The 12173-nt window shown below is 38.4% G+C and overlaps 1 protein-coding gene across 16 annotated transcripts in view; it reads right to left on the reverse strand.

The window, feature by feature from the left end:
* Window positions 1-617: 617 nt before the first annotated feature.
* RAPGEF6 (Rap guanine nucleotide exchange factor 6) overlaps window positions 618-12173 on the reverse strand; it is a 227820-nt gene continuing 216264 nt past the window's right edge. For 10 of the 16 annotated variants that reach the window (XM_073355602.1, XM_073355601.1, XM_073355600.1 and 7 more), the window contains 3 exons: window positions 10361-10872; window positions 6985-7296; window positions 618-4982 (listed from right to left, as the gene is read on the reverse strand). In XM_073355602.1, the coding sequence (XP_073211703.1) occupies window positions 4957-4982; window positions 6985-7296; window positions 10361-10872 (850 nt within the window). In that variant the 3' untranslated portion in view covers window positions 618-4956. The remainder of the gene's footprint in view (window positions 4983-6984; window positions 7297-10360; window positions 10873-12173) is intronic. The other 6 variants (XM_073355605.1, XM_073355609.1, XM_073355611.1 and 3 more) reach the window with 2 other exon arrangements.

The following is a 12173-nucleotide window of genomic DNA, read 5'->3' on the forward strand; positions in this document are numbered from 1 at the left end:
CAACGTACCTTCCGCCTCTCGGGGAGCTGGAGTACAGACGTCGACGGGAGAGCGCTCTCCCATCGACTTAGCGGGTCTTCAGCAGACCCGCTAAATCGACACGGCTGCATCCACCGCAACAGTGCCCATTTAGCCATAAGTATAGACAAGCCCTTAGTGGGAAAAGCTGAATCTAAGTTAACTTGTGTCATGGCTGGAGGCAAAACTTCTGGTGGCCTGAAGTGAGCAGCAGGTCCTTGTCCTAGAGCCCCCAGCAGCAACATTTCATCCCCTCCCAATGCCACAGGGAAGATTCCCGCCCATTTGTAGAAGAGGGGAGAAGCCATGCAGCAGAACAGCAATGAGCTCTGTGTTTCAGTCTCAGTCACTCTGCCTGCAGACCCAGGCTTAAGCGTTTAGTCAAGAAAATCTGACCAACACCTAGGTGCCAAATTCCACAATCCCCCTCCCCACCCCCCAAACCAGGCTCCCATTGCTCTGTCCTATTTTTATTCCTATTTAAAATAGAAACACTCACTTAATTGCTGTTCCTCACCAGGGCTGAAGGTGGTGCCGCAGGCAACAAATGCCACTTCTGACTGCACACTTTGCATATCCCTAGGACTGAACTCTGTCACAGTGGAATCCTCCGCTCAGTTACGCACTTTTATAATCAAAGAAGGTCAGCTTAAAAACAATGAATGTATGTAGATTGTTTATTGATTCCAACATATTAGTAGATTGGATAATAAACAGTACTTTTAAACATTCTCTTAACCAAAAATATAACAAATATTTACAATCACTCAGTAAAAGTACAAAAAGCATACAGAGGCACTGTCTTTCTAAAAGACATAAGTGTAAGAGGTATCAAAAAATAGGAGACACGTTGCTTGTTACGGAATACTTTACAATCACTGACTTGTGCAGTACAATTGCTATTGGAATATCATTACATCTGTGCAGTTGTTGCCAATATGCTCATATATTTAGAATTGTATTAATACCAAGCTAAACTGCATTCCAGATATATAAAAATAAAGATAAAACAAAAAAGCACAACATAAACTAAAGCTGAATTGGGAACTCAAGATGGATTTTTCTCCCCATTTTTAAATATAATGTATAAAGCTTTTCTAAAGAGAGAGTATCCCTTTTTTTCTGATCTGTTTTTCTGAAGGCAGTCGTAAGTATATCTTTTTAAAAAAAACTAATTCTAATATACAAAAGCTTAAAATGATATATATTTCCATTGTTGTCTGCAACCATGTGATCCGAGAGAGAAAGAATGAAGAAAAACTTTTCAGATTTATCTTTTGCAAGAGAATTATTGATAGAAAGCAGAGTCTTTCTGCAAAGGTTGTTTCCTATAGGCTCAATCCTTGGAAGTGCTGGCCAACCTCCATCTCCCATTGACTTCAATGGGAAAGGATGACACTCGGAACATCACACAATCACGACCTGTGAGAATTGGAAGGAAGCCATGAATCTCACCCTGCAATCATCTCCCACATAAGAAGCCTCACTGGCCCCAATGACTCTGCTCAGTGAGTTTAGATGATGCACATGAGCAAGAAAAGGCCTCATATTCCCACTCTGGTAATGACGGTCGATCATTCAACTCCTCTTATTGTCCAACACTTAAAGGAAGCATATCTGAAGGAATTCCCCTTTAGTTTACTGTGTTGTATTTATGGAACAGGCAAACTAATATAACAGAAGCTCAGTTGTTTAATTTCATTATGTGGAGGCCAGTTAAGTCAAAGGTACTACAATTGGTTGGAAGGTTCTTTCCGAACGGTTTGGAAGGTTGAGATTTTAATTGCACAATGAAATATCACAATGCAGGCAAAAAAATCAAATTGGTTTTAATCAAATCCTTCACTCATCACTTATGAGCAAACAAACCATTAGTGAAAGAGTAAGTGGAGGAAGAATATTAGTGGGGACATGAATTGCTCAGCAGAAGTTAGGGCTGTGTAACAGAAAGAAATCAAAAGGGACAGAGTGCTGCACAGGTAAGTCAGCTCACATTTTTTTGTTCCATGAGATACCACTTCCATGAAACAACGTAAAACCTGAATTATGCAGTCTTAATTCACAATTTTCAAAGCTGAAAAAAGGGATAACGTCTCTTCAAATCCATACAAGACACACTACATTTGGCTATTTCCCCCGATCAATATGATCAGTTGAATTAAAAAACAAATGAAGTCACAGCAAGGACAAGCAGATGCAAGCCACACTGTCCAAGTCAGAAGAAGCAGAAAAAGTAGCTCGTTTATCAATAGTTTATGCATGATTTATTTACATTAGTTGTACTGTCTATTCGGAAAATATGATTAGCAAGACTTTCACTCACTTTAAAAACAGTGTCCTGAAAAGTACTGCTGAACAGCATGATGCTGTTGATGTGCAAACACCAAGTTTAAATGGGTAATCAATATCACATGGCTGTCTTAATGGATACCAGATGAGGGCCCCAATCCAGCTCCCATGGGAGTCATTGTGAGTTTTCCCACTGACATCAGTGGAAGCAGTATCAGGCCCTTAGATAGAAAGGAGGTCACCTCAAGAACAAAGACTTAATCCTTTACGTTTGTTCAACAAGCTGAAATAAACTACAAATCAATATCTGAGGTCACTGAAACCTTAGGACTTAATTTATCTGGCACAAAACATGATTTTCTGATTAAATGGTAAGCCTATTTTGTACGCTACTTAGAAGCTAACAAATGTTTACAGTTTACTGTGGAATTACTAGAATTTGCAATTTATATCCTGTAAGACATAATTTTAAGTATTAAGAAGTGAACATTATATATGCTGAAAGTAACCATTTTGCCCTAGACCATTTTGACACTTATATTAATCTTGATTCATTAAGGCCTACACAAGTTCATTGTACACATTAAGGCCTTGACGAAGAAGAAAGTATCCTTTAAGAAACAGCTAATCTGCTTTTCACTATGATTTTTCAGCTATTTACTCCTCAGACGCTCATACCAAAAATCTAACACATAGTCAATCAACTAATTATGAATTAGGCAGCCTCTCCCCACATTACTGCTCTTGACTGATTTAGGACTTCAGGATACAAGGATCAATACAGGGTACATTCCAGCCACAGGATAATATTAAATCTGGCACACACACGAACACAAGCAAAAGTTTGATCGAACACATTCTTATGTTTGTAAACATCAGCCCCAAATAGATACGGATGATGCACATCAAAGGCTTTGGGTTGTTTTTGGTACTTGTGTCATTTTCAGAAAATGCTGCATTTGCCTTACACGAGGAAAAAAATAAAATAAAAGCAATTTTAAAGCTCTTCATAACGTAATATAGAAGTTCTTTGAGGCACCTGTAAAATGACAAACATCTGTCTAACTTAGTCTGTAAACATCCCCATTAAGATTTACAAGTAAAATGTCAAAACACAGATCCACACATTCGTCTCCAATTATATTATTTGATTGGGTTATCCTGTGCTAGAACAAGAAAAAAAAATGCACGTACTTCCAGTTTTACCCCATGTACTCTGGTTGGCTAAGTAAAGTTAAAGCAAGCAACTTAGCTTACCCTAATTGTACAAAAAGAACATTAGAGGTGAATCCTGGCTCCATCCAAATGAAAACCACCATTGATTACAACCTGGCCAGGATTCACTCTAAAACTTGAAACATTCTAATCTAATTAATTGGATGAATGCTGTAGGTTTTCAGAATCAATTATACACTATATTGTACTATATCTCAAAATGTTCACTTTCACAAATATTATTCCATAATGGCTTGTGTTGATATAAAATTAGTATGTATTTATTGTATTATGTGCAATGGCCTATGGTTAAAATGCTATATTAATACACTTTCTTTCTACTCCATTAATGAGAGTGGTGACAATTTTCCTTTTAAATAATTCCAGTACCTAAAATATTTGAATTTTGGTACAAGTAGAAAAAAAAATATAGGATGATCACAGAACCCACAGAGCACTAATTTTACTTTCTATTGCGAACAATGTGATTTACATGCTGCACTATGCAGTGCAAAATTTGTTTACAGTCCTACTTGGAAAGTTTTGAACATACCAAATAATTTCACAGGAACTACAGCCTCCATGTTTCAAACCTTTAATTTGGGGGAACGTGGGAGAAGAACTCCAGTTATTTTCCCAGCAGGCTGATAGTTAAAGAATTCCATAGATATTATGCAGGGTTTTCTAGAGCAGGACCAAGAGATGGCAGTGTTTCATTGCTGTATGCACATTAACTTCCAAATCCTTTATTCCATTTACATTAAGTACACACCCCAAATCCGGGTATTTCTGAATGAGTTAGTAGGCCCCTTGTTACCTGTGTCTGTTTCAATAGCACAAAGAATATTGACATGTATCTAAGTTAGTACCCATTTTCTTTGTCAGTGTTCACACTAGCCAACCAGAGCACTCCCAGTACAAATAAAAGAAAACCCTCCATAAACTCCAAATAAATAAATTACTTTTTCAGATAATGCCGCAGTGTCCCCAATTTTGCTTAAGTATGTAAAATAACATTCTTAATTTTAGAATTATAAGTCATGTGGAAAATATATATCACAGAAATCTACCAAAGGATTATACAGAAGAATGCTTCCAAGTTTCAAGTGGTTCTTGACAATTGGTGGTCCCAACGTACTAAGATTGGTCCTTCTCATCATGCTGATTTCAGTACTCAGGTAGTCTGTACTCCTTGGAAATGGTATTTATATCACAGGCATAAATAGTTTCCTTAGGCTGTGATAGCTGACTGTGGTAGAGTGAAGTAAGTTAGAGAGATTTATGATTCAGCCAGGTTCATATTGTCCATGACTGAGGCAAATACAACTTTTGAGGTTAGTAGCAGCAAGTTGTCAGCATTAGCTAACATAATCATATGGTTCATAGTCCCACGTCCCCTGTGATTTTAAGTGGTTTTCATAGATAGCCCAACGGTTAGACTGCTGATACTTGTTCATCTTCTGTAAAACAAGAAAAACATTGTAAATTGTTACATCAGACATCTGCCATGAACATACAGTACATTATTCAATATGTTGACTAACCCCTACCATTTACTTCTAGTGATTCTGTGGAGATTGTACTGCCATGTAATGCTTTCAGAATCTAATCAAATGACCAGAATAAAATAAATATCCTTATTCAAAAAGACAGGTTTCAGAGTAGCAGCCGTGTTCGTCTGTATTCGCAAAAAGAAAAGGAGGACTTGTGGCACCTTAGAGACGAACAAATTGATTTGAGCATAAGCTTTCGTCAGCTGCAGGTGCCACAAGTACTCCTCTTCTTATTCAAAACGTTTCTCTACCGTCCTACATGTTTCTTAGCCATTTGATGAAGATACACGGAAAAACAGATGAAATTGAGTATTCTCAAATTATTACTTTGAATGCACTGGAAAATGCATTCCAGTGACTCCAAACCATGCGGAATGGGACAGGGGAGGAGCAAGCAATTTTCTAAAATGATAAAATTATCCAAACATTTTAAAACTAAAAAGGAAAAATATCTAGAACTGTACAATAAGTTGCATTTCAAAAATTTGGAATAAAATATTGGTTGGCCTCTTTGTATCATTATCTTTTAATCTCATAGCTCATGAGTTGGAATCATGGTACACAAGAGTAATATACACTACAGAAGGTTCTACTATCATGCAATGCAAAAATAGGGTTGCCTTATATCACAAAGGCTTTGACTCTAAATGCCTGTTGTTTTCAAGCCAGATGGAAATTCAAGCAAGTCAGTACTATATTCTAATTTAAAAGCTTTAGTTCATTGACAGTGGGGAAAAGGATTGGTAATACTAATGCATAACAAATTGGAAGATTGAAAGAATAGCACCGATACGTTAGTGTGGAGTCATCTTTTACAAACACAAGAACAGCTTTCTGAAGCATATATATATATATTGTTGCAAGCAGCATGGATTGCTTATGGCAGTATTGACAGTCACTTCAAACAAGGGTGTAGAAGAATTTAGTTTAAGAAGGCAGTGGCAGCTCAAGTTTGGCCCCAATTTCAAACTTTGTAAAAACAAACTTTTACAAAACCTAAGAGCAACAGAAAATTTTCCATTAATGTATTTGTTCCCAAAAAGCTTTAAAACATTCTTCTGCAACATTTGCACATGACAACTGCAATGTAAACCAACCAGAAATGGAAGAAAAACCAAAAGTGGAACCAACTTGTTTCCACTGTCCAGATTGAGAGAAATGCAAAGAAGTGAATCGTAATTAGGATTTCAAATATTCTTCAAGAATTAATAATCCAATATGGTATTTTTTAAACATAATTTTTAACCTGACAGTGTCCTTTTAAGGCATCAGAATTGGTCAGACAAAGGATGTAGAATTGAAGGAGAAGATAGCACTGTAGAGGATCTAGCCCAGGGGTTCTCAAACTTCATTGCTCCATGACCTCCTTCTGACAACAAAAATGACTACATGACCCCAGGAGGGGGACCAAAGCCTGAACCCACCTGAGCAGGGATGCCAAAGCTGAAGCCCAAGGGCTTCAGCCCCAGGTGGAGGGCCTGTAACCTGAGCCCCATTGTCCTTGGGTTTTGGCTTCAGCCCCAGGCTGTGGGTTCGGGCACTGGCTTCAGCCCCAGGCCCCAGAAGTCTAATGCCAGCCCTGGCAACTCCATTAGAACAGGGTCATGACCCACTTTGGAGTCACGACTCACAGTTTGAGAACCACTGATCTAGAGTATCTTAATTACACTTTTGCAGATCTCACACATTTTGATAAAGAACCCATTTAGTGACATGATTACGCCATGTGCTTTTTAAAATACGAAGGCACACTTAATTTGAACAAATACATTTTCTTTAAAAACAGTTTCAATCTCAAAGAGTTACTGAGAACAACTCAAGAACATCATTTTGAGGTAACACTTCGCACAGTAATGAGACTTGACTTACATATCAGTTCATTTAACATCTATCAAGTTAGTTAACATACCATCCTCTTCACTATCTGCGTCAGTCATATCTGCTAGTTTAGGATGGGACGGTTGCCGTTTATGCCATTGAGGCATCTTCGATGAAATACAGGCCACTGGTTCACTACTGAGAGAAGCTGATGAAAGTCTAGAGAGGTCACTATGTAGCATCTTTGACCTCTGCACTGCCACGCTATAGTCTGGAGGCTTTAAGTGTGGGTGATGGGGTGATCCTTCCTTTATGTCCGCTAAAGAAATCCCCATATATCCTGGAGGGGTGGGCGGAGGCTCCCTATACCTATCGTCCTTCTTAGGTGAGGTGACACAGTACACTGGTACAAGAAATAAGCAATGGAAATGTTAATGAAGAAAACCAAGGAAACAAAACATTAAAAAAAAAAAACTGTGAAGTGTTACAATGACAAAACAGAAACTGATAACAAAAGGCAAATGCAGAAACATTGGTTATAACAGCAGCAGATTTTTATGCTTTTAACTTATACTTTATACTTATTTTGAAAAGTCAGTGTAATAGCAAAATGACTGAACTCATATGCTGAAAAGCCAATTGAAGTTCAATTGGCCTATGGTCTTATGTTATTTAAATGCACTGAAATACTCCAATTACAATTACAGTAGTTATAATACTCTGCACTTCTATAGCAACTTCCACCACAGGATTTCACAGCGCTTTACAAATATTAATGCAATTATCTTTACAGTAATCCTGGGAGGTAAATATTCTTCACCTCCAGTCTTTAGGTTGGAAAACTGAAATACAAGAGAGGTTAACTGACTTGCCCAGTGTCACAATTAGTTTGTGGTGGAGTCAGGCATAGAGAGCAGACTTCTTGACTTCCAGCCCTGTTTATGAACCAGAAGAGAAGTTCTTTAAACAACTGACTTTATTATAACAAGATTCTACTACACTTGCTGATATGCAGTATGACACTAGTACATGTTCTATGCTTATCTATGATGCAGGAATAAATCAAAAGCTCTGTATGAAGCTCTCACTAAGAGACAGATTGTACATAATATTTTTGGCTTCACAAACATCCCATGGAAACAAGTTCCACAGGCTGACTGTGTGTTGTGTGAAGAAGTACTTCTTTTTGTTTGTTTTAAACCTGCTGCCTATTAATTTCATTGGATGACCCTTACTTTTTCTGAAGTATGTCGACTCACTCAAGGGTTATAAATAAAATGACTCTTATCTTTCACAAAATCAGTATCCAACATGCCTTAAAATTTTTACTTGAAAAAGATCAGTGATAGTGCTATTCCCACAGCCCTGTGTGGGAATCAGGGACCAATTCATGAATTTCAAGAGGATGTCTTAGATGCAGCAAACAACTCCTGCAGCAAATTGTCTTCAAGCCCCTCAAGAGAAACGCCACCAACCAATTAATGAGTTGGGCTCTCTGCAAGGTGTGACCATCCCCCTCATTTAAGGGGAAAAAGTACGAACTATCGTATAATCTGGCACGTTTTACTTAGATATTTGTAAAGCACTCTGAAGAAGAAACATTTGAATGCAAAATATTATTGTTACTTTAATTTTCTTATTTATTATATTCCCAAAGGTGCCTCTATCTACTAATATTGACTGCAAGAGAGTGCCATCCACTGGTAGAGTTGGACATAGCACCAATATTGGCATCCACACCGTTACAGCTCCATAATTCTCATAACTTCTCACAATATAAATCACTTAGAAACCAGGACACTAAGATACCACGTAAGAAAAACTTCAATACCCCCACTCCCATTCTGCATATAAAACAATGCTATTAATGAGCATTTTAAAAGTGCAGGAGTTCCTTGTGGGAAAAGTGTTTACAGACACTGCTGGTTTAATAGCTTTTTCAGGAGAAATGAAGTGCGAGTTCTACTGAATTGATCCTTTGCCTTAAGAGACTCCCTTAGTCTGCCCTGTTCCCACTGAGATCTTCTCTTCTTTCAGAAGTCTCATCTCTGAAACCATCTTCCCAACCCAGAACAGACTAAACAAATGGTGAACTAAAACTAGAATATCTTTGATGTGATGTATGTGATGAAGTGTGGATGAGGAGTTTGCAAAATTAAACATCTACTTGTGACCCAAGATCCATATCCACCTATTTTTTCCCTTCACTGAATAGGATGCAATGCACGTTCTGTTGAACTATGTTGCTGAATGCTTCTTAACAATGAATACACATAGTTCAGCAACATGGCTGCATGCAAAGAAAAGTGTGCAATGCGGTACATGAACAGAATTGGAAACAAGAGAGAAAGGAGTAAGAGATAAACAAGAATGCATTGAGTGGCTCACATGCCAGAATGTCAGAGCTGATGAAGAGTGCACTAGTGGTTAGGATATATTATTAGGCTAGGGCAGGGTGTGTATGCATGTGCTGGAAGGAAATGCATACAAAGTAAATTGTAGGGGGGTTATGAAAACTTTCTTAGACAAGCTCACCTTTTCCACGGAGCCAGAAAAAGAGAAGGCCTCCACCCTATATGTGACATCAGGATAAGTCTGCTCAGGCAATTACCCTATGATGATAAAGTAAGTCCCTCCAGCAAATTGCTCAGGAATTAAATTGGGTTTCAGTTTCAACCCCTAACTTCAGCAATTTTTTAGAAAGTTTTACTCCATGTTTAATCTTTTTTGCAATCCAACTCCTTTAGTCTTGGTTGTTTGGCATCCCTACTCACTGAGTCACTGAAAGAGCATGTGCACATTAATAAAATATGCCTTTGGAAGGCATATTTTATGTGAGGAGAAAGTGTGTTTTTCTCCTGCAGTATGCAAACGTCAGCTGGCTAAGCAATCTAACAGCAGGCAGTGGAACGTGATGCTATGAAGGGAATCTGCATAGCTTCTGGGCTCCCTGGGACAGGAATGTTATGGACACAGTGTGCTCAGTCTCTTTGCATCACTAGTCAACCTCCTCCCTTACTAGTTGCTGGAAGGAGCAGTGTCAGTGGATTCCCACAGGAGGCATGTCCAGACCTCCTTGCCAGAGGAAAATGTGAAGCAATAAGGGTTGTGTGGGATAGAAGCAAAAGAGGAGGATTAAAAAAAGGTGATCCCAAGGGAGTCTCAAGAAATAAAGGAACACTGAGAGCATATGTAGAAATGCCTGATGCTTCCCTGAACATAGGCCTCCTGCATTTCCATAAGGCTGTAAGGAAGCATGTTGCTTTATTCTTTTAATTTTCCTAGTTTAAAAAAAAAAAGTTGGTTTGAAAACACATTGTCTGGGTACTACTTTGATTTAAACCACATGTAAAACTGGATTTAATATGCAACCCAGCCCCCAGATCTGCTGATGTAATTTCTTAACAACTTAATATTAAAATGCAAAACAGATGTGGAAGCTTCCACAGGTTTTTGGCTTGGCTTACCTATCAGGCCTTTTTCTGTACTTGAAGTAACAGTTTTATAATTTGCATCAGTGGCTGGCTTACAGTCCAAAACCTCAGTCTGCTCGGCTGTAGAGTGCTCCAGCCCTCTCCGTTTAATTGTCCCGTAGTTTGTTTCATACGTGTCTGACAGAGAGCTTGAGGAGGCCCAGCTTTGCCGAGACTGATCGTGTTCTGTGCTGGCTTTTGACTGCCAGTTATTTTTGGAAAAGGCTTCAGAATACAAATAAGTCTCTTCAGGGCAACAGTTTGAGGGTTCTACTTCAGCAATGGGTCCATCTAGATGAGTGTGACGGTAAGAATTCAAGAGATCCCAACTTTTCTGGTTTGGGATATTCTGAAAGTTATCATGAGAACTACTTGAACATGAAGTCCAGCTTCCACGGCCACTGTCCGCAGCTTCTATTGTGATATGCTCGTGGGAGATCTCCTCATTGCTCATGGAAGATGTGACAGCCATCCCTCTGATTATAGCAGGTCTAGTTAGTGACCAACTAAATTTGGAGACAAAATAAATTTTTTAAATATTTTTGGATGTTTTCTACATTTTCAAATATACTGATTTGAATTACAACACAGAATACAAAGTGCACAGTGCTCACTTTATATTTATTTTTTATTACAAGTATTTGCACAGTAAAAAACAAAAGAAACAGTATTTTTCAATTCACCTAATACAAGTACTGTAGTGCAATCTCTTTATCATGAAGGTTGAACTTACAAATGTAGAATTATGTATTAAAAAAACTGCATTCAAAAATAAAACAATGTAAAATTTTAGAGCCTACAAGTCCGCTCAGTCCTACTTCTTGTTCAGCCAGTCGTGCAGACAAACAAGTTTGTTTACATTTGCAGGAGATAACGCTGCCCGCTTCCTGTTTACAATGTCACCTGAAAGTGACAACAGACATTTGCATAGCACTGTTGTAGCTGGTGTTGCAAGATATTTACATGTCAGATGTGCTAAAGATTCATATGTCCCTTCGTGCTTCAACCACAATTCCAAAGGACATGTGTCCATGCTGATGACGGGTTCTGCTCAATAACAATCCAAAGCAGTGTGGATTGACTCGTTCATTTTCATTATCTGAGTCAGATGCCACCAGCAGAAGGCTGATTTTCTTTTTTGGTGGTTCGGGTTCTGTAGTTTCTGCATCTAAGTGTTCCTCTTTTAAGACTTCTGAAAGCATGCTCCACACCTCGTCCCTCTCAGATTTTGGAAGGCACTTCGGATTCTTCAATCTTGGGTTGAGTGCTGTAGCTATCTTTACAAATCTCACATTGGTACCTTCTTTGTGTTTTCTGAAATCCGCAGTGAAAGTGTTCTTAAAATGAACATGTGCTGCGTCATTATCCGAGACTGCTATAACATGAAACATATGGCAGACTGCAGGTAAAACAGAGCAGGGGATATACGATTCTCCCCTAAGGAGTTCGGTCACAAATTTAATTTATGGATTATTTTTTTAACGAGCGTCATCAGTGTGGAAGCATGTCCTCTGGAATGGCGGCCGAAGTATGAGGGGGCATACGAATGTTTAGCATACCTGGCACGTAAATACCTTGCAATTCTGGCTACAAAAGTGCCATATAAATGCCTGTTCTCACTTTCTGGTGAGATTGTAAATAAGAAGCAGGCAGCATTATCTCCTGTAAATGTAAACAAACTTGTTTGTCTTAGCAATTGGCTGAATAAGAAGTAGGACTGAGTGGACTTTTAGGCTCTAAAGTTGTACATGGTTTTGTTTTTGAGTGCAGTTATGTACCAAAAAAAATCTACGTTTGTAAGTTGCAC

The sequence above is a fragment of the Lepidochelys kempii genome, chromosome 8, assembly GCF_965140265.1.
Source record: "Lepidochelys kempii isolate rLepKem1 chromosome 8, rLepKem1.hap2, whole genome shotgun sequence".
NCBI classification, from domain to species: Eukaryota; Metazoa; Chordata; order Testudines; family Cheloniidae; genus Lepidochelys; species Lepidochelys kempii.